The 21879-nt window shown below is 42.6% G+C and overlaps 4 protein-coding genes across 4 annotated transcripts; 2 read left to right on the top strand and 2 right to left on the bottom strand.

The window, feature by feature from the left end:
• Positions 1-341: 341 nt before the first annotated feature.
• bysl (bystin-like) lies at positions 342-4354 on the bottom strand. Its single transcript, XM_028406588.1, has 7 exons — positions 3963-4354; positions 3338-3494; positions 3088-3226; positions 2865-2998; positions 2615-2775; positions 1068-1170; positions 342-926 (listed from the first exon to the last, which is right to left on the bottom strand). Exons 1-7 carry the CDS (start codon positions 4225-4227, stop codon positions 572-574), a joined length of 1314 nt encoding a protein of 437 aa, XP_028262389.1. The 5' UTR covers positions 4228-4354; the 3' UTR covers positions 342-571.
• A 197-nt stretch (positions 4355-4551) lies between these two features.
• On the top strand, positions 4552-6152 carry med20 (mediator complex subunit 20). Its single transcript, XM_028406614.1, has 4 exons — positions 4552-4604; positions 4895-5040; positions 5471-5724; positions 5802-6152. Exons 1-4 carry the CDS (start codon positions 4591-4593, stop codon positions 6021-6023), a joined length of 636 nt encoding a protein of 211 aa, XP_028262415.1. The 5' UTR covers positions 4552-4590; the 3' UTR covers positions 6024-6152.
• Positions 6153-7140: 988 nt separating this feature from the next.
• usp49 (ubiquitin specific peptidase 49) lies at positions 7141-13963 on the top strand. Its single transcript, XM_028406579.1, has 7 exons — positions 7141-7272; positions 8974-9096; positions 9265-10739; positions 11559-11766; positions 12044-12152; positions 12289-12494; positions 12585-13963. Exons 3-7 carry the CDS (start codon positions 9330-9332, stop codon positions 12686-12688), a joined length of 2037 nt encoding a protein of 678 aa, XP_028262380.1. The 5' UTR covers positions 7141-7272; positions 8974-9096; positions 9265-9329; the 3' UTR covers positions 12689-13963.
• Positions 13964-15068: 1105 nt separating this feature from the next.
• On the bottom strand, positions 15069-20410 carry tmcc2 (transmembrane and coiled-coil domain family 2). The gene is made up of 5 exons (XM_028406587.1): positions 20346-20410; positions 17981-18394; positions 17075-17697; positions 16823-16958; positions 15069-16294 (listed from the first exon to the last, which is right to left on the bottom strand). Exons 1-5 carry the CDS (start codon positions 20346-20348, stop codon positions 15995-15997), a joined length of 1476 nt encoding a protein of 491 aa, XP_028262388.1. The 5' UTR covers positions 20349-20410; the 3' UTR covers positions 15069-15994.
• Between the last annotated feature and the right edge of the window lie 1469 nt (positions 20411-21879).

The following is a 21879-nucleotide window of genomic DNA, read 5'->3' as shown; positions in this document are numbered from 1 at the left end:
AAGCCTCACAGGGAGCAGAATACCAATCATGTCGTGTTGAAACATAACTGGATTAACTTGTTAAGGGGCCCGGGACAAGAATTTACTGAGTCCCACTGTCTCCCTCTGTATATGGACCCTATGACCAGGAAGTTCCCTTTGTGCCCTCTGACCAGATCTCCTCCTGTTCTGAAAATATGTCACAGTTTGTAATAATTAGACTAATCACAGCTTTATTTACAACAAATTCCATGTTGAGGCGACATGGCCCTGACAAGATGGTGGGTGAACCTGTGGCTTTAGGGAGCAGTCACACGTTTTCTCTGAGTGTATACAATAAATGGAAACTTTTGACTAATGAATAAGGTATTGGCTTTTTTTTAATCCAATTTGTTGCTTCAAAATGACAAAGCAGCTCTTCATCATATGTACACAAAGCTATCTTTGTATTACCATGCAAAGACTCAACACATCACTACTGATGTGTTTTTTAACATGTGCAAGAATTACAAGACACTCTAATGCATCAACAAGATCTTCGAAAGCGTCCATAAACAGGATGATGAAACAAGAAGCATCAGATCAAACTGAGTCAGTCCATTTCGACTGTAACAGGGAGCCCAATTTCAATATCTCTCGATTCGGAGTTCTGTAGCTCTCTTCGAATCTCTGCAGAGATGTGAGGGTGCGTTTGTATCTTGAGCAGCTCGAGCAGTGCCGGCTTCTGCTCAGAGGACAGGTCGGCCTTGTAGCGCTGAGCTAGGGTGAGCAAACTCTGATGCCACAGCACAGGAAGTACACGTTTTTCACTGCGGAAGGACAGGAAGTGAGCCACCAAGGCATCTAGGACACGGAAAGGCAGGGCATACTTCTTGTCGAGCAACAGCCGCAGGAAAATGCTGTTGGCACCGTTGTACTCCATCTCTGCCAACTTAAGCATCGCAGCACTGAAAGGCAGGAAAGATTGTGTTATGCAACCTTGAACTTGCCTTAACTCATGCACATTACACAACACCAATGGATCTTTTATCATCATGTTCTGTGTGTGTGTGTGTGTGTGTGTGTGTGTGTGTGAAAGGAAACCTCACCTGGAGTGGAGCACAGGGATCGAACACTTTGTGAGTATGCTCCCGATGATGATGGCTTCCCTGAGCGTACATGTTCCAGATTCACACAGAGGAATCAGTATACCTGTGTGAGGCACAACATGTTAAAGCACAACTCCAGAAGGTTGTACTGCATTGTCACTAGATACCCAAACTTGCAGGAAACAAAAAGGAAGGGAAGCACGGTTTAAAGAAATGAATACATTATGCACCAAGAATTGAAGCATTTAGAAAAATAGGAGTTCCCTACATTAATGCTGGTGTAGATACTATTACAAATATGAAAAACAAGGAATTAAATAATACATTAAATTTTAAATTTGAGCTTATTTTACTGGTGCCAATATTTACATACATACTTAGCTACACAATATGTAACAATAATCAATACAGCTATATTTTATGATTTAAATGACATGGTCACAGATAGTACTGCAGGTATAATCCTTATTCTTTTGTTAAGCTTCAGATACTTTGATGCATTTATCTCTCGGATTACATATGTTTCATTTCAATCCTTCTATTTCTGTGAATTTAATGAACGCTTATTTTAGAATAATTAACATTTGACTGTATTTAAGTAGTTCTCTTACTCAGCCAGTGGAGCTGTGTGCAATTTTTAAGCAACACTGACACCTACTGGTGATGTCTTATATTGACCCTTTTTCCCTAAAATATAGGTCACAAGATGTTAGGTGAAAAACAGTCCCGTCAATCTGGGACAGTTTGTGAACACACAACCGACAGGATTAAAAAAAAAAAAGGAAAAAAAATCCTCAACAATCAATTGTGTATATCTGAAGGATGATTTGACCCCATTATGGAGTATGTTAATTACTCTGCTTCCAGAACCAATGGTGGTACTTACCCTGTGGACATCGGCTAATCCTCCATCAGGGTCCTTGGAATAATATTTCTAAATTTAGAGCTTAAATTGGAAGTGTGACATGTCCCAGAAAGCGCTGTATTTTCTGCTTTGCAACAAGCTGCCAAATCCTCTCATTTAATTTAACCACTTTTTTAGACAGTCTCACGTATTACATGTGTGCATTTATAAGGAATTTAATAAAACAATACACAATGATGGCCACTGTGCACAGGTCTGAAAGGCCAAGAGCTGTATGCAAATGTCTGGGCAAAATAAATACAGATGCTGACGGACACATTAGCCTTTCTTTGACTGTCTGTGCACTGTTTTAATTATTGAACACAAAACAATGAAAAACTGCATTTGGTAACCAAACTTATCATAGCTTTCAAATGCTTTATGTAGCATTTAGTCTATCTATTCTTGATTTAGCCATGTTTCCTCTGAGGAAATTGATAATGTTATCAGGCATTTTCATGCTTCATGCATTCAGGATTGGCAGTAAAGCTGTGTTGCACATTTGGACTGAGGCAAAATTTGCCTTTTTTTCTTTTTTTGTACCTACCACACACACATAACACTGTGGTCAGACTTCTCTTCTTTCTCTCGCTCTCTCTCTCTTAGAAAAGGATAATATATATCCTTTAAGTTTCAGTCTCACCTTTAAACCATGCTCCTGGTTTGAACAGGGCCTTCTTCAGAGCACTGTAAAGATGAAAGTTCAGTCGCTTATACTCTGCAATGTCATCCCGTACTCGAGGCAGCAGCACCAAGTTGTAAAATCGCTGGGCCATTCGCTCTTTTAGGTTGGAGGAGAAGATTCTAGAACAAAAAAAAAATCACCATTAAACATATGATGATTCTGTCAGGGTTAAATCATCAATCACTTATTACTACTTAATTCAACTTACCTTGTTGCCTGGTACATGGCAGCTGCAGTCCATGTTTCAGGCTCAGTCAAATAAAGAACCTGCTCCCAGTTTGCAAGCGCTGGTATTATCTTGAAGGCTTTTGGCAGTTTGCCGCTGCGATACTTTGATAGAACCTGACAGCAAAGGAACATGAATAACAACGTCATTTTCCTTTTCAGCTGTTAGCTGCAAAAGTATGCATGGGAATACAAGGTCAGCTCACCTTATTGACACCTTTGTACACTTCTATTATCCTGGGGTCCAGCTGAGGCATTGGACGCCCCGACACCTCCGACATAACCGTCCCTACCTCTGTCTGTTTTTCTGTGATCTTCTCCATGATGATGTCCGCCAATGTCTGCCTATGGACACAATGAAGAGAAGACACGGCTACATATGAAATCCGGCTCATAACTTGTGCATCGTTTTAACGTATTTCTAAAGCTAGGTTTAAGGAATGAAGTGCATCGTACCTCACTGGAGGGTTTTTATTCATGAACATCTCGATGGCCTTCTCGTCATCAGGGTCCACGACTATTTCAGCGTCACACTCAGCAACGCTGTCCGCAGCACCTGCTTCTCCAAGCGCAGGCCATTCCTCATCCGAGTCTGCATCCTGAGAGTCCGGCCCTGAGGTAGGACAGACATTGTTCATTAGAATGCCACACTGAACTGTCTAAGCCACAGACTTAACCGTAATGTGATGTTTATTAAGTCAGTCATCTGAATAAGTATTATAGTATTCAATAGATTACAAACTTCATGGATGTGACTGAGAAACCACTGTCCTGTGATCAAATATTTGTTGTTCTACCATTTTATTTTATTGGCAATAAAGCACATTGTAACTCTGTTTGGAAAAAGGGCTTTCTAAATAAGATTTTATTTATTTCTATTACAATGGAATATTCTTAATTTGTTTAGCCACTCCCCCACTGCTTGCTGTACTACATTAATTGAACAAAACTACAAACTATAACTTATATGCACTTTACTGGTCATTACTGGGTTTAGAGCCACACCAGACTCTATTCGAATCAAGATCAATTAAGCTCAATTTAACGCATTTCGTGTAAAATAATAAATCTCCAACATTACCGAGCACAGTGACCGGTGCTTTCTTCTTCTCCGGTGCCACACCATACTCGGTCTGAAGCTCCTCTTGTTGAATCCGGGCCTGTTGCAAGATTTTCCGCGACAGACGGTCGTCTACGTACTTGTCCTCGTTTTCTGCCCGGCTGTCTCTGCTCTTTACTCGGCCTCGGGCTCGGATCGTGTCCGCCTGTAGGATCTGGTCGGCCAGCGCCACCGTTCCTCCGGTCTTCTCTCCTCCGCCACCTTTAGATCGTTTCACCTTCGGCATCACTGCACTTTGAACAACGCTGTAACTACAATGTTTTTGTCAGCATGTAAGAGTTGGAGCTACACTTTACAAGTACTATAAACAGTCGCTTGTTCGACACGTGCAAATCGTGTCCATCACGAAGGAAGTGACGAAATCACGTCACGTAAACACTCGACATCCAAATGTCAAAAAATAAGTTACTTTTGACTTTTATTCCATTTTATTCTATATACATGTAATATTAATAACGACGAGATTCGAAAGACATTTGACTATTTAGATATATTTTTAAATAGTTTACTTTAAATTCACCGGAAGTCGATCTTCTTACCCGGAAGTACTCAACACAAACACTAAACAGCAAGTGGAGGCAAAATATCAATGGGGGTTACTTGGTAAGATGTTACTTTGCGTTTTAGCTGTATAGAAGAAAACATTAAACTACATTTATTAATTTGCATAAACTTTTATCTTCTGTCCGTTTCTTTAATTGCGGTGCTTGAGTTTTGTCCTTTGATCGCGCTGTATCGCCTTACTGTTTCCACACAGGGTTTGTTAAAGGGCCAGAACTGTTCACTTTACACGGCCATAAAATCCACAAAGAATATGTTACCTGGTTTCTCAGTTCTGCTCTTGATAAATCTGTGAATGTTTCCATCCTGCCGTGGCGCTCTGTGCCCTGCAGTGTGTGTCAGGTGCCCGTGGCGGAGGGGAAGAGTGTGCAGCAGACTGTGGACATCCTGCACAAGAAGCTGGAGCAGCTGGGTGCTGTGAAACACGGCAGTTTCTGCGTGGACTGTGAGACGTACCATGCTACAGGAAATGTCAGCGGTAATACTGTCTTTTCTTTAAGTGTAATGCTAAATGGTAGAAGAAGATGGTAAACTATGGAAACAGGATTCTTAGCTCAACAGATCCCAATATGGCTTCCAAATAAAAGAAAGAAAACCTGAAACCAGAAAACATTGGGTTTGTATATATGTTATAATAATGTAATAACCACTCCAAATGCTGTTATTTGCTGCTGATGCAGCTTCATCAGTTCACTCTGTATCATTCCCTGCCCGGGTGTGATGCATACCTTGCTGTATGTGTTTTTAAACCTTGGAGTCAGACCCTGCTCTATGTAACGACACCATGTAAATTGCTCCTATCATCTTCCTCTGCATTGTGTTCTTTCAAAAATACTGACATGTATTATAAACTGAGATTATGTGATTGATTAAAAGCACGATGATGTACTTAATACGTTTCCCTACAGGTCAGCCCTCCAAGCTCTTGTATGTGATGCACAACTCTGAAAATCCTCTGAGCTGCATGGCTCTGTTTGAAGGGGGGCCCTGCCTGATAGCAGATGCCAACTTTGATGTCCTCATGGTGAAACTAAAGAGTCACTTCCAGAATGCCAAGGGACACAAGGTGGAGTGTCGTGGTTCAAGATATCGATACTGTGACTTCTTGATAAAAGTTGGTACTGTAACAATGAGCTCCAGTGCCAGAGGCATATCAGTAGAGGTATGTACTTACAGTGTGAGAGAGGAGACATTTTTTTTTTCTCTGTGACTGCATTAACTCTTGGTATGTTCCCTCAGGTGGAGTACTGTCCCTGTGTGGTTCCAGGAGACTGCTGGAACCTCATGAAGGAGTTCATGCAGTCCTTTCTCGGCCCCAGCGTCCCCGAGTTGCCCTCTGTGTTTGCCACCAAGCCTGAAGGGCTTTTTGCACAGGCAGACTGCGTTGACACAATGACTCAGTATCTAGAGTTGTTCAACAAAGTCCGTAAACTGCAAATCCCAGGAAGTAATGTGCGTTGAGTTGGAAGTGGAGAGATCTACAGTATTTTTTTTTTCATGTCTATGTTTGTGTTGCTTTGTCGCTGCTCCTGTGGATCAGCGTAACTATTTCTATATGCCCACAATTTTATCTCCAGTTTTGTAGACTCACTCCCCTGATGAAAAGGTTTTTGTATTAAAAAAGAACTTGAAAAAGAAAGGCATATGTCAGGTGTCCTTTGTGGGATTTTAATTTCTAGGCGTGTTGTACTAGAATTCCACTGTAACTGAATGAGCTGAGACTATTTATCAGGTGATAAATCAATTACCAAAAACTTAGTTTTATCCATTGAACCCATGGTGTCTCAGATATACATATTTTGCTATTATACCCTATTAGAGCATCAGTAAACGTGGGGGGGTTTCTTGGTTCTAGCTGACATCAGCCATGTTTAATTGTATGCAATGAAAAATGACAAGAAAGCAGTCCAAGATCATACAGTCTTTTTGGCATACATTAACTTGTAGCAGTTGTTATTGCTTCTTTAACTTAAATAACAAAATATCCCTGTTAAGAAGCATTTGTGACAGAGCCTGAGAAGATCAATGGGGACGAAGGAATGGGAGGGAAAAAACATAAACATACTGTAGGACCTCAGTATAATAAAAGTACTATCATGTTTAATTATAAACACGTTTCTTTTGTCAGAGCAGTGTATACAGTTCACCCACTGGAAACTGTAACACTACTGTGAGAGCCTGAAAACTTTCCATAAGCCCTGCACTGTGTTTTTCCAGACAGCAGCCTGGCACCAGTCACCTCCTATTAACTTGATTTACCGTGATTTGCAGTAAAAGAGGTCAAGCCTACAGTTCTGAAAGAAGTCCTTCCATATGAACGCAGTGGATCTAATACTGTGCTTAGATCTACACATCCCCCATGTACATTTGATCAGATTAACACAGAGCAGCTGACACATGGCTCACATGGGTTTACGAGGACACTAGGGTCAGACAACGGATCGTGGACACAGCGTTGTCCTCTTCGCCCGGTTTACAGTCCAGCAGCCTCGGTTATTGTTCCATGTGGCCTCGGTGGGTGGACGGACGGTCGGTCCGTCCTGCTGCCTGTTGTTCAGACTCTCCGCCAATGAGAGGCCGGCTGCCGCTCAGTCCCAGTCCAATGAGAGCAGTAGGGTCTGGGCTCGGATCGAGAGTTGGGTTGTTCAATCTGTGAGGAGGACAACAAGCAGCAGCTCAGAGTGTACCGGATGGACGGATGTTGGCGATGGTAATGTTACACAGCTTTTCCCTTATCAGACGTTGCAATTGTTGTCACGGAACATTGTTAAGGTTCTGGGTGATTGTGGGCGTATTTCAGTAACCGGCTTTCTGTGCTGAATGTCAGCGGGGAGTTTTTAAACGATGATCGGCGCAGTTTGCTAGCAAGCTAAGCCGTCCAGCGTTAGTTAACGTTAGCGACCAACAACAACCGTGAGGTTAACTTCGATTGTCCTCAGCAAACGTTAGCCGTGTAGCTAATGCTAGCTACCGAAGCAAGCTAATAACACAAATGTTAGCTACTTGGGGACAAGGGGATCATATATATTCCACTAAGTAAGTAATTAGGTAAGACAGAGCATAGGGCTAAGCAGCGCTAACAATGTGCAGAGCAGCTGTAGCTAGGTGTTAGCGGTGTTAGCTAACTTATTGCTGCTGGGCTGATCAGACTAACAAAGTTGTTGGATGTTCCTGGAGAGTGCAGCTCTCTGACTGCTCTTTGTTCTGACTGAACATGGTGATGGTGAGGTAGCCTAGCATGGCGTAAAGAGCCAGCCTGTCTGAGCCAGACAACAGGCTCCAAGACACGGACACACACAGTGGAAACATGGTGATCTTATTGTAGCATTTGAGAATATCAGACAGTAAATGATTAACATGCAGCGACAATAGCACACGACATGAAACTACGGCTTGGGTAGAAGGAACCAGTTGCGCCGACCTGAGAGTTGATAATGTGTTAACATTAAATCAAAGATTGAATCTGTGTTTTAAAACGAGTCGATGCTTTACTAAAATGAATGAAAATATTTGTGCACGCTCTGTAATAGCAGCACATTAACACGAGTAAACCACACATGTCAACATTTAGCCAGCAAGTTTGGTTGTTTAAGATCTTTAAATATTGTCTCAATTTAAATGAGCACCATGTGTTGTCTTTCAGTAATCAAGGGAATATTTTAAATGGACATCTGGCTCTGACAATGCTGCTGTTTTTGACTAAACAGAGCACATAATAATAACAATCAGAATTAATTGTATTTTTTATTTTATAACCTCACTTCCTGTCAATGACTTGTGTTATTTATCATTCCTGATGTCTTATTTGTATTTGTAAATGGGCTGGCAAGCCCACAGTATGGTGTGCCTGAAAAACTTCCAGAAAATGCTCATGCACGTAAGAAATAAAAGCACCCAGAGACATGGCCTCGTACTCATTGCAAACAAAAGTGTGACACCACAACTTGTACAGTCTACATTTGTTAAGCTTTCACACTGTGGCACTTTTAACCACAAACCAAAAAGATGAAAAACAAAAGGTGCATTGATAAGGTCACCACATGATTGGACAGCTCTTATGACGTTTATTTTGTAACAGAACTTTTCAGCACAAAGATGCGTGCGCGGCTAAATGTGTTTATTGGATTTGCCAGGATGTTGATAAGTCATTTTATTTATTTGTTTTCATATTTTTTTGTTTTCTTTGGTTTGTGCTTCAGTGGAGCTTCACCAGAGTTTGTTTGGTGCGAACCAAAATGTAGATGGCAGTGTTCACATTTATTCAGATTAATGTGCACAAACAGCAAATGCCCTAGAGTTTGTTTTAATTGGAGCAAACCTTCATGCATGGCCAGATTATTTAATTAAAAAAACATGCTGCTTTCAATCATCACCAAAGTTATCTAATGCATCTTTCATCCCCGTTTTTCAGACTGTTCTTGTTGGTGTCAGTGGTGACTGCGAACATGGATGATCAAGCTGATTGTAGCTGCTGAGTTCTCTGCAGATGTTGTGATGTTTTGTCCCAGACAGGATCAAGCAAAGTACTTTCACAGTGAGTATAATATTTTCTTTCTTTTCTGTCACAGTGTGTGCCTGCTCTTGTGAACAATATAAACTAGTTATTTTTAACACAATAATTACAATAGAATATGTCCTTTCACTGGAATAAGTGGCCACGTCTTAACCTTACTTCTGTTTCTTCTGTAACCCCTACACTCAGAATGAGTTGCTGCTTGGCTGCAGGACGTGTGTCCTATCACTGAGGCCACATGTGTATCTGGAGAGATGGATCGTTGTAAGCACGTGGGACGCCTTCGTCTGGGCCAAGACCATTCCATCCTCAATCCACAAAAATGGCACTGTGTGGACTGCAGCACCACCGATTCAGTGTGGGCCTGCCTCAAGTGCTCCCACGTGGCCTGTGGACGTTTCATAGAGGAGCACTCACTCAAACACTTTCAGGAGTCACACCACCCACTGGCCATGGAGGTGCGAGAGCTGGATGTCTTCTGCTTTGCCTGTGGAGACTATGTACTCAATGATAACGCAGAGGGAGACCTCAAACTCCTCAGAGGGGCACTCTCTACTGTCCGCTTCCCAGGTAGGCGTTCGCTGCGCTCCTCAACAGGGGGAGAGTGTACCCCCTGGGTTGGGGAGAGTGGACCACAGCCTCCCATGCAGCTGGCCTTGCGTCACAGGAGAAAAGCACTCCTAGGAAAGATGCTTCGGATGTGGATCAGCAAACATCAGGAGCTTCAGAATCATCGTAGAGAGAAACTTGAGGAAGTCAGACGACAAAAGAAAGAGGTAAAAAGGAGACTCACGGAAGAGCTTGGCAATGTTCCTCCCAGGAAGAGTGCTAGGCTTCTTACTCAGGCGCCACGTTCAACCATCACACTCATTCCTCGTAAATTTCGCGACCCCCCAGAACGCCTACCTCCTCCGCCTCCCAAAAAGCCTTCCCTTCTACCCCTGTCCCGCAAGGCTCCTCAGAATGGCAGAGCTGCTAAACTGAGGAGATACTATTCCACACATGCGGTCACACGCCGGAGACTTGCTCCAGGTGTCACTGGTCTGCGAAATTTGGGGAACACATGCTACATGAACTCAATATTGCAAGTGCTGAGCCACCTGCAGAAATTCAGGGAGTGTTTTCTCACTTTGGACCTGTGTGAGACTGAGGAGCTGCTGGCCAAGACCAATCACTCCCAGGGCGTAAAGGGGGTGACAGGAGGTGTCGTCAATAATGCTAACACAGCGCTGTCAGGATGCCCTCTTGGACGCATGGGGAAGGCGGGCTGTTGGAATTTACCTGTGGGCAAAACAGAAAGTGTCCCTCCTTCTCCCCAGGTAGCAGAGTTGGTCCAGCCTAAGGAGTCTCGCTGCTCCACCCGCCAGCAGATGTCTCTGTGCCATGAGTTGCATACACTTTTCAGGGTCATGTGGTCAGGCCGCTGGTCTTTGGTTTCTCCTTTTGCCATGCTGCACTCTGTGTGGAACCTTATCCCAGCTTTTCGTGGATATGACCAGCAGGATGCCCAGGAGTTCTTGTGTGAGCTGCTGGACAAGGTGCAGCAGGAGCTGGACACAGAGGGGTCCAAACGGCGCATAGTCATCCCCATCACAAAGAGGAAACTATCCAAGCAAGTGCTAAAGGTTCTGAACACCATTTTTCATGGGCAGCTACTTAGCCAGGTGAGATGACTGATTTTTATTTTTTTGTGGTGATCTAAACTGTAAATCTGGTTAAAAACTTTAACATTGAAACACAGAGGCAACCCTTAGGAATAAAACCATGGCTGCTTTTTCTCCTCAGAACTGAGGTGACTAAACAAAAAAACTCAACATTCTGGATGTTGCACCCTGTAAGTCATAATCAGTGCTCAAACCCTGTGGACGTTTCCTAGAGGAGCACATTCACTCACTGTGTTCAACAATAAGCCTTTCATTGGATATCGTCAATGATTTAACCTTTAGGGGCAAAGGCTAATATTACAGCCAGTGGATATTTATATTGCAAATATGTGGGCCAAGCCCGCTGTTTCTGCACAGTGCTCTCTGTTTACATTCCTTCTTGGAACTTGAGATTTGAGAATGGAGTTGGAGTTGAGAGATGATGTAAAATGTCCAGTTGTAGACAGTAACTTCACAGTGTAAAAGTGTTACAGCGGTTTGGTTTCATTGACAAACAGCCACATTAGGTTGCTGTATGATAGAGTGTTCTGCCTCTTTACTCTTTATTTGGACTTTTTATTTGCATCCACCCAAATGTGATTGCTTTCAGATGCGATTATGCAAAGCTTCTAGCACTTTTCTCTTTCCTATACTTTTTTTATATTCCTATGCTGTTATCCTAAAGTGTTCCCTAACTTGTTAGATGCTAATATTAAGTGTTTCTAGGAGCTACCAGTGTGGTTAGGGCACACTTCATGTATGGTAAATTACTGTCCAGTATGACTCCTAACCCTTTGTCTTAATTCACCTGTGTTTTCTCTTCTTCTTTGTGTTTTTTAGGTGACCTGTTTATCCTGTAAGCACAAGTCTAACACAGTAGAGCCATTCTGGGATCTGTCTTTGGAGTTTCCAGAGCGATATCATAGTGTTGACAAAGGCTCAGGCTCAACTGCTTACCAGCGTAGTTGCACCCTCACAGAGATGCTGTCCAAGTTTACAGAGATGGAGGCTCTTGAAGGCAGCATCTACGCCTGCAACCACTGCAACAGTTAGTACAGAGTTTATAATGCAATACAAACTGCTGTAGCTGGATACGTCTGGATTAATTTTGCCTGTAATTCAACCGTTCAAATGCATTCCGGTTAAAATCTGATTCTTTGTTATTTCAAATCCATCCATATTCAGTCCAACTGAACATTGTGTTAATATTTAACTTTTAAAAAAGATTAAGAATGTGTAACACCTCTTGCATTAGAGTGACGCCTCACATGAGTAATGTACATTTTAAGTGATGTGTGCATTAACGCTCTGTTTCATGCCTTTAGGAAGAAGACGGAAATCATCCCATAAACCCTTAGTTCTGTCAGAAGCATGTAAGCAGCTTCTGATCTACCGTTTACCTCAGGTTCTACGGCTGCACCTCAAACGCTTCAGGCAAGTTTTTCTGTTTAGCAAATTCTCTTATGACTTGTAGTTTTTTTTTTGTTTGTTTGTTTGAGTGAGGTAAACATTTATTTTACATGTTTATTTAATTCTTCTAAGACTAACTAGCTCCACTCTTGTCTTGCAGATGGTCAGGGCGAAACCATAGGGAGAAAATCGGCGTCCATGTGGCCTTTGACCAGGTTCTGAACATCAAACCATACTGCTGCACAGACTCAGGCCACTCTGTCCACAGAGGAGGCTACACCTATGATCTGTCTGCTGTGGTTATGCATCATGGTAAAGGCTTCGGCTCAGGGCACTACACCGCATACTGCTACAATACAGAAGGAGGTGAGGACGAGTCTGGACTTCCTTTGCATCCCAGATATACACATGCTGTGTTGTGATTTAACCCTTTCCCCTCTGTGTTGTTATCCTCAGGTTTCTGGGTCCACTGTAACGATTCGGAGATGAAGGTTTGCAGTGTGGAGGAAGTGTGCAACACTCAGGCCTATATTCTCTTCTATACCCAGAGGTCTGCCTAGGTACTGTACCTCTCGCTGTGACGCTGATCTGTACAACTTAGGGCTGCATTTATGAAAATGTTCTCTGATGTCATTCAACAATCACTTTGAAATATTAAATTTGTTAGAAAAAAAGATAGCAAGGGTGGTGGGGCTTAAGTCAAAATGAACAGCAGAAGAGTTATCAAAGAAATCAAAAACCTTTTCATAAATGAGGCCACAGGTTTCTCAGCCTGTGGGACCAGCATATTTACGGTTTATGGCCTGAAGACTGTGGGAGCGGGTCCGACTGTCCTGCTGAACACCAAGTTGTGTGTCCATGTTTTTACAATGTCTGGAAACAACCAGGCGCTATCCCGAGACAGCATTTTACATCAAGAGGCAACACGGATTCTGGAGCATTTAGTCACAGTCACTGTGATAACTGTACATCCGATCTCAGTGCGCTAAATATGCTAAGAGGTACATGTTTGTACATCTCCTCAAAAGTATTCATGTCCAAACTCTGTGTTACCTCCTGTTCAGCTTTTTTAATTATTGTGAAATGTCAGTTACGGAAACTTTTAATACTCATCCCTGTGTCATTTGTGTTTCATCCTGTCCTCTCCTCAGACGTACTGCTGTGACTGGATACTGTGTCTTAGGCTCAAAGCTCTCAGTGAAACATGAATAGTTTTTCTTTTAGTTTGTTTTGTAGTCATTCTGTTTCAGTTCCACAAAAAGAAGCAAAAAGAACAGGATTTAGACCTGATCGACAATGAGTGATGGAGAGCTGCACTTTTGAGGAGGGGCAGTTACTGTAGATCCCCTCCTTCGTGTTGACATGGCAGCTCCTCCTGCGGTTAGAAAAGTGGAAAGGCAGACTGCCATATTGAGGAATGTGTTTCTGGGGAGACTTGTGGTACCCTTTTTGAGTTGAGCACCTGAAAGCAATATATTGTACATCTTGCATCTCGACAGGAACATTAAGATAAATTCAGGAATTCTTCTGCTTGTTATACAATGTTTTTTTTCTACTCTGCTGTTTCTATCAAGGTCTTTAGAATTTGCTAGGAAAACAAGAAAAAACTGTTGTGTTTGATACGAGTCAAATGCAAAATACATTCGTGAACTCTGTGAAAGTTGGAACAATCTAATGACGATGAATGTCTTACTTTGTAGAGGTCAGGTGTGGCCGTGTTGCCACTCTGACCCCCTTGAGTTCTGTCGTGTACTGTAAGAATACCTGTCATAAATGTAATGGTCATATGGTTTTTGCCTGACAGTAATTATTAAAAACACCAAATAAATTTAAAATGTTTTTCTTATTCATCACAATGCATAAGTAGTAACTTACAAACAATTCATGATCAATCAAAAAATGTTGCATCAGCACTAAAGTTGGACAGATAAAGTAAAGTGTAACTGAAATAATCCATGGGATTAGCAGTTTATCTGAGACCTGCTGTTGAATCTAATGCCTCTAAAGCTTTCTTAAAGATGTTAAACCTAGAGTACATGTAATCTGGTCCAGCTGGAGATCCTGCTGATATAAGGTAATTAAAAGTGATCGATATCAATGATTAATTCTCGTTTTACCAGCAAAACGATCCTACACCCTCCTTTTCTTATTTGCATAAATTAAAGAATTTTACTGTAAAATGCTGAATGCATTTTCACATCTAAAACAAACATGAACCACACAAAGTGTCAGGATTTTATTGATAACACAGCATAAATCATTACAATAGAAAAGCTGTCCTTACTGTGTAGTGTCAATTAGAAGCAAGTTCTATTTGGTTTAAAACAATAGCTATGTTAGCATATTTTAGCTCATGTTTAGGCAAACATTACTTTTATAATGTCACCATTCATAGTCAAACGCTAAGCTACTGCAACAGTAGCAGTGAACTGAGACATCACAAAAGTCAGCAGCTGAAATCTAACACACAATAGTGAATGTATATTGAGTAATCAGATCTCCAACATTAAAATCAGGGACCACTGTTTTTGATTATATAGAATTGGCCTCCATTTTCTTTCTGCCTAATCTCCCCTTTGGGTAAAAGTAGTGGCATGATCATGTAAAAGACAGTCAATAGTGCATTAGTTGTAGAAAAGGCTAATCAATACCTGCGAAAGGACGAACTCCAGTCCATCGCAGGGCATTGATGCTGTCATGGTTTCGAATTGTTTTGACCACATGTCTTTGTTTAGAGTTAATACTGCAGGCAGACATAAATCCTTTTAAGTGGTCCGACCAGTCAAGGATATTTATAACTGGCAGCTTAACGCTGCTCTTATTTACCAACCTATTAATAAATCCATAAATTGCAGCTGATAAATCTTTGATCACATGCGTTTGTTTGTACTCTGTTAAAAAGCCTCCAGTGGAAAACAAAACAAAAAAACATTTGCCCTCAGGGATGATGAAGAGATAATCAAGGTCAGCCTAATATATCAAATCATTTATTTCTTACATTGTTTAATAAAACAGCAGTAATTATTTTTTGCAAACTGGTTATAAACGTTGACATGCCATTTTAATTTGACACTGTGAATAGTAGCAGTTCTGCAATAGTGCTCATGAAATAGTTCTAGTAGTTCTGGATCGCTACTGTGAGTTTTTAGCAGATCTTATTTTTACACTGTGTTCATTCAATTGCAAGAAGAAAAAAAGACGAAAAGTAATAAATGAGCCTTAAAAAGTCACTGTTTTAACACCAGAACAGGATGTAAAACAAACCAGGGGTGACACACAGAGCGGAGATACACCAGATCTGCACTGTATTTCTGACAAAATGGCAGTTATAGAAGATTCAATTTGTCAGTAAATGAAATGTTAACTCATGCCAACTAGATGCATCTCAGTGCACATATGAGGACATGCATGAGCACATGACATTCATGAAAAAACGTCTCTCCTCTCAAATAGCTTCAACATGAAGATTACAGTGAACATGATCAGCATTTTATACTCATTAGTGGCTCTAGTCTTTTGTAATTCATGTATCATAAATAATTAGAAAAAGACAATCCAAAGATTTCTTGCAAGAATACTCAGTTTTTTGGTGATAGCAATGCAATTGATGATTGGTCTGGTCATCGACACCAGGAGTTCTGGGTGAGATAAGATGACGTATTTTGTCGCTTGGCAAGCAGAGAATTGTTCTTTTGCTCTGTAAACACCTCCCAGCACAATCCACGTGGGCCACATCCATCCACCACTCAGCTAAAAGTGCAGTGATTTTTTTTTTCCACATTTAAAGTCTCAGTCATTCTTTAGGTGCTTCAGCGGAATCAGCTCTCTGTTCTGGGCCCCCCCTCTGGAGTCCCATGCCCGGAACCTTAGCTGGGCAGCAGCCACAGCTCCACAAAATCCCACTGCTTCCACAGGACAAACAGCAGCAGGGCGAGCAGAACGGTGGCAGCAACCCGCGCTCGGGTCTTCATCAGCGGCGTGATGAAGTTGGCCAAAGTGGAGACAAAGACCAGCAGCACAGCCATGAGTGCCAGGATGACATTGATGAGTTTTCCCAGCAGAGCTCGAGCATTGGCGTTCTCCACTCCCTCCAACTGGACCACCTGCTGCTGCTGCTGCTGCAGCTCCAGCTTAGTGATGCGGGTCAGGCACGACTCCACAGCCTCCTGTGGGCAACCACACAAAAACCCACACAGTGAGACGAAAGTCTATTAAAGGCCATGAATACCGTTTTAACCACTAACAGTGCGTGATAATTTACTATGTGACCACGGTTTTGATTCATGTATGTGAGAGCTTTCTGTAATGCTGAAAAGTGACAAGTGATAAACAGGATGCCTTCGCTTGCTTGCCGACAAATTGTGATTGGGGTAATCCTGTCTTTTGACTGAAACCTTTATGGGAGTCACAGGGAGCGACTCCCCTCCAGCTTTAAAAGACATGAGGTATATTTATTGCAATTTGCCACTTCACCACTAGACAGCAGCAAGTCTTGCACACTGGTCCTTTAAGGACAACTTAACATGGTGCTCCCACTGAGTGCCCATGTGGTTAATGGGATCCTTATAGAGATGTAAGATGATAGAACTCTGTGGTGTATTCCTCTATATGTTAACTGTTTATAGTTACATGTTGTTAATCACACTGACCTGGAAACACTTTTGTAACACACTTTGTTGTGTATTTAGCGTTACCTGAATGTCCCGTGCCCTTTCATATGACTGGTAGGCGACTTTTTCCTCCATGCTGGCGAGCTCCTGTTTAAGGTTGGTCATCTCATTCTGGTGCAATTCTGTCAAGTCATTGAGCTGCTCCTCAAGTCGCTCATACCTGAACACACAAACACACAGGACCGCTGTAAATACAAATATAAGATGCAAGCTGTTCACTGTTTCATGCTACTAGCCAGGATTGGATTTGTGATGACGGTGGTGTGTGATCTCCACCTGTATCTCTCTTCTTGCAGGCACTGGGTCATGTATGTGTAGTCACTCTGCAGCTGGCCTTTCATGTCCTCAATGGCGTCCTCCATGTGTGTCTGGCTGGCTTTGATTTCCTGCAGGCCCTCCAGTAGAGAGTCCCAAGAACTGTGCATATGATGGTGGTGGTGATGGTGCCCGTCCAGTCTTGGGCTCCCCATTGCTGGACCTAAGATTCCTCCTCCTCCTCCTCCACCAGCACCACCCGAATTACTACCTGCTCCTGAGCCGGACGTGGCGCTGGAGCACTCGTCGTCACTGCCGTATTTTGGGCTGGAGACCAGAGTGGCACTTCCGCTAAGGGCGCGGGGTGTGGGGGCGTCCTCAGAGTGGCCTCCAACTCCGTCTTCAAGAGTGTCCTTAAGGTGAGCTATGTTATCGGCACTGCCAAACTTGTTTCTGATGAGACTGGCAAACTCTCTGGGCTTGGAGACCACGGCTGTATGAGTGAGGGCAGATACTCCACCTTTCACTCCTTCAACTACTCCTCCTCCAAAGCCACTTATTCCAGCACGAACGTTGGCCCCCACGTCCTTTAATCCCTGCTGCATGTCCCGCAGGACATCCTTGGGCTGCCGGGCTGGTCCATTCTGTAGAGAGGGAAGAGAAATGAGGAAGCAGAGAAGTGGAGGATCAAAGGTAGAAGGGAGGTGATTAGGGTTAGGGGACAAAACTTTAGGACGATAGAAGAGAAGAGAGGCCCTGTAGAGAATTAGGTGAGACACAGGACGATGCAGTGGTTTAGAGAACCATCAATCTATTTTTGGACTCAACTGTCCTCACAAAGATAGAACACTTGTTAGAGTCACTCATGAGATAATTATTCACACAGCTCCACGTGAAGACACAGTAGACTCACATGCTCTCACTTACCTGCTCTATCTCCTTTAGCTTCTTGTGGTAGTGCTCTAGTTTCTTGTGCAAGTGTGCAATGGTCTGCGCCGACTTTTGGTTCTTCTTTTCAAACACCTGCTTGATTCTGGACGCCTGCTGTTTGTCTGCGTTGTGAGCCAACTTCAGGTACTCTGCGACGTTGTCATCACGGGCTTCCTGCTCCACACGAATCTGCTCAGTCACCTTCAAGATCTTCTGCTGCAGGTGTTCCAAGGCCACCCGGGTTCGCTGCGGCTCCCCGGCCACTGAACCCTCTGCTCCCCCAGCCATGACCGCAGAAGATGCTGCTGCTGCTGCTGCTGCTGCCGCTCCATCGGTGCTGATGTTGCTGTCAGAGCCACCATGGCTGGTGGTGGAGGGTAGGCCTAGAGTTGCCACCTCGCTCTTGTCAAGCTGAGGGGACAAAAGAAAAATCCAGTCAGTCATCCTACAATGGATAACTTTGGATTACTTCATCATTAATGTGTATTATTTTTGCCTTCAACACTATACTAGACTGCCTGTCAGAAAGGCTGAAAACATTTTATTTTCCACAGTACTGAGAATAAAGCATAAAGAATAAAATATATAAAATAATAAGAATAAATCTGCAGTGCTGCACAGGACAGAAAAGCTGACTGAAAAGGTTCTAGTTCTTAAAGCTGGTGTTTAAAGGTGTCCATACATACCTCATTCATTATATTGATTTGTTAGCTCTGTCTGCTTAGCATAGTAGTTACCTGCTGGTGGCTAGCTCTTCAGCTAAATAGATAACTCACTAGGCAGCAGTTTGACTGGCAGGTGTTCAACTAAACCACAACTGCACTGTAAACTGTAAATGTTTCTATGTAATATATTAGTTGTACAATATAACTGTAGCAGCTACTTTGCAATCTAAATACATAATGTAATTTCTAACACTTAAACAGAATGACTGTATCTGACAACTATTTGTATCTGAAAATAAAAATATCTAGTCATAAATAAACAACTGAATATCTACTTTAGTTTAATCTTAACAGTTATTTTAAAATACATTCTGTATGGAAAAACTATTCCAACACACCCACCTGAACTACTTATAATTGTAGAAACTTTCCCTGTAACAAGATATCTTCTCAAACCAACGTCTCTAATGAACAAACCATGGGAGTACTTTACTTTTTGTTTATGGCTGTAATTGATTTGTTGAAGAGATCTGGGAGCACACAGAAAGGCCATCATGCATTAATTAGATGATCCATAATCACACTGCTTCCTGCCCTGCACAGCCTCACAATCTCAGTTTACGAACACCTTCCTTTATAAAATACATCAGGTAAAGCTAACGATAATATTTGTGCAGTGTGTGAAAATGTGTAAAAAGTGACTGTTATGATGATGATGATGATGATGATAATGATGATGATGATGATGATGATGATAATGATGATGATGATGAGATTTCTCTAATATTCTGTAACTTTCTGCTCCTTTAAGCCTAAATCTCCTTTCCTTAATGAAACCACATCAACATGAGGATGTAATCCCTTTAAACAACCTGTACTGACAAATCATTGATCCATGAAGGAATTCCCTGGTCAGACAGTATTATATGTATATGTGCCGCCTGACAGATGGTGGGATTGTTAATGACTCTCTGCCTGACGTCAAAACAGTGTAATCAGAGCCTGCAAACATGAGCTCAGGCAGACACATGACACCAAACATCTCATAGCGCTGCTCTAATTTCTCTCGGTAGGATGGAGCGAGGATTTATTTGTATTTATTTGCGTGCCTATGTGAAATCAGCACAAACCCTCCCGTGCTATGGTAAACCAGCCAGAGCAAAGCGATGCAGAGATTCTTTTTTAAAAATATATATAAAGTAGGCTACAATCATGCTGTATCATGGGAAAAAAACAAACAGATGACTGCAGTCCCTGGTGATTAATCATTTCTTGGTCTTTACAGAGAAAGTGAGATGATTATGCAGTAGCTAAGCATTTGGTCATAACAGGAGGACAACGAGGAGGTGGAGGAGGGTGGGGGGTGGGATGCAGTGGCCGGCATTAAATATGGGTGAAAACAGACAACAAAAACAACACAGCAATGGCTACTCAGACCTAAGTGTTTCTTTGTTTAACAGCACGCAGGAGTGATGCTGTGGATGAACCGAGGCTGAAGGTCGGCAGAGAAGCAAGGGCTGTGATGAGGATGGAGATGGCAGATGTCTGTGACATGAAAACAACAGGACAGGATAAGCCTGTGCCTTCTTCACACACCGTGACATGAGAGACAGCCGATGGATGTCAACAAGCGTGGATGCGAGCACATGAGGATGAGACACAAGCAGCACAGCAATAAATTAAATTAGAAACGTTACCATACTGCTTTAATCCAATTTTTGCAGTGCCATTGCAAGTCTGTGTTCGAGGCCCATCCTCCTCCTCCTCCTTCTCCCTCCTCCTCCTCCCCCTGTGCTCACCCAGGAGGAGCCCCCCTCCTCAAATGTCTTTACCCCCAGCCGTTGTCTGGCTGACTATCACCTCCCTGGTTCCTAATGCTTCATTGTTAATGCCATCGATATCTGCAGCCTCCCACTCCCGCTCTGTAACGCCCTGATCTATTTCTCTCTCTCTCTCTCCTTTGTATCATATGCTCCCTCCGCCTCCCCCTGCTTCACTCTCCTACATCTCTCTCCCTCTCTGCCTGTATCTCTCTCTTTCACTCTACATGCAACTGCTAGCAGTCCTGCCCTGTAATGGATGTGTGGAGCTAAGGGACAAATGATGGAGGGGAATGGGCGGGGGTGGGGGGGGGGGGGGCTTAGCGCAGGCGTGCAGGTGTCCCTGCTGAGGCCAGAGGAGAGAGGGAGGCGGGGGGGGGAGAGACAGAGGGGAGGGAACACTCCAGGCTCTACATCCCCTAAAACAACCCCTCAATACAAACACATACGCCCAAGTGGGGCTGCGGTGATGTGGTGCCAAATGACACAATGTCTCTGAGCAGTGACTCACACTCTTATTTTGGTTCCTCACAAAAGAACGTGCTGTCACAACACAAGTGTGTTTAAGGCCCTTTGCACTACTCAAACCTTCATTCACACAACCACAGATCTCTGTGTGCTGGCTCCTGTAGACAGTGTGTGTGTGTGTGTGTGTGTGTGTGTGTGGGGGGGGGGGGGGGGGGGGGGGGGGGGGGTACCGGCTGTACAGAGATGAAAGCCACCTTTCATCCACATCTTCAAAACAAACTTTCTGTATATATACATATATATGTATGTGATAAAAAATCACACACTCTTTGTTTACAGTTTTTACTTGATAAACAAATCTTTACAAATTATGATGGGGCATCCTGTCTCTTTTGCTCTTACTCAAGAAATATTGGTCTTGAGTTATTTATAGATGTCATTTCAGAGAGATTGATGTTGACTGAAATCTTAGAGACAAAAATAAAATCTTATGAGGAGATAAATATTCACATGACTTTGGCTTCTGGTTTACTGGCCGTGTGGTGTAGCCTTAGTACTGCAGGTACATTCACTGTGCGGTACAGTCTGTGGGTATTTGTGCTACATTTAACCCCAGATGCGCAGATTTATTTATTAATTTGTAAATATATTGGTGATGTATTTTTATCCTAATTTTCAGATATTAAAAAATATTGCCTTTTAAAGTCACCCCAGCTGCACCATTTTACCCAGCTACAGCACTGTCATGGTAAATGAATCAGATACAGTGATATAACAGCCTGTGTATGTACTGCTTTGCTTTTGTTTTGACTTATACAATTCCACAATTGTTGCTATAAAATGGATAGAAATAAAACTTCATCTATAATTGTGTTGAACAGACTAAGTAATGATGCAAAGTACTAACAATATTTATCAGATCTGATACAGTTTTATTCATATA

The sequence above is a fragment of the Parambassis ranga genome, chromosome 5 (assembly GCF_900634625.1).
Source record: "Parambassis ranga chromosome 5, fParRan2.1, whole genome shotgun sequence".
Taxonomy (NCBI): Eukaryota; Metazoa; Chordata; class Actinopteri; family Ambassidae; genus Parambassis; species Parambassis ranga.
The sequence above is the reverse complement of the archived record's forward strand: the minus strand, read 5'-3'. Positions and strand labels throughout refer to the sequence as shown.

Coding starts and splice junctions, on each gene's coding strand:
- bysl (XM_028406588.1), bottom strand. CDS start 4,227: ATGCCGAAGGTGAAACGATCTAAAGGTGGCGGAGGAGAGAAGACCGGA. Junction 3,227..3,337: donor AATAAAAACCCTCCAGTGAG/GTACGATGCACT, acceptor TTGTGTCCATAG/GCAGACATTGGCGGACATCA. Junction 2,999..3,087: donor TGTACAAAGGTGTCAATAAG/GTGAGCTGACCT, acceptor CTTTGCTGTCAG/GTTCTATCAAAGTATCGCAG.
- med20 (XM_028406614.1), top strand. Junction 5,041..5,470: donor TGCTACAGGAAATGTCAGCG/GTAATACTGTCT, acceptor GTTTCCCTACAG/GTCAGCCCTCCAAGCTCTTG. Junction 5,725..5,801: donor CCAGAGGCATATCAGTAGAG/GTATGTACTTAC, acceptor ATGTTCCCTCAG/GTGGAGTACTGTCCCTGTGT.
- usp49 (XM_028406579.1), top strand. CDS start 9,330: ATGGATCGTTGTAAGCACGTGGGACGCCTTCGTCTGGGCCAAGACCAT. Junction 10,740..11,558: donor ATGGGCAGCTACTTAGCCAG/GTGAGATGACTG, acceptor TGTGTTTTTTAG/GTGACCTGTTTATCCTGTAA. Junction 12,153..12,288: donor CTGCACCTCAAACGCTTCAG/GCAAGTTTTTCT, acceptor CTTGTCTTGCAG/ATGGTCAGGGCGAAACCATA.
- tmcc2 (XM_028406587.1), bottom strand. Junction 16,959..17,074: donor CTGCAAGAAGAGAGATACAG/GTGGAGATCACA, acceptor TTGTGTGTTCAG/GTATGAGCGACTTGAGGAGC. Junction 16,295..16,822: donor AAAGGGCACGGGACATTCAG/GTAACGCTAAAT, acceptor GGTTGCCCACAG/GAGGCTGTGGAGTCGTGCCT.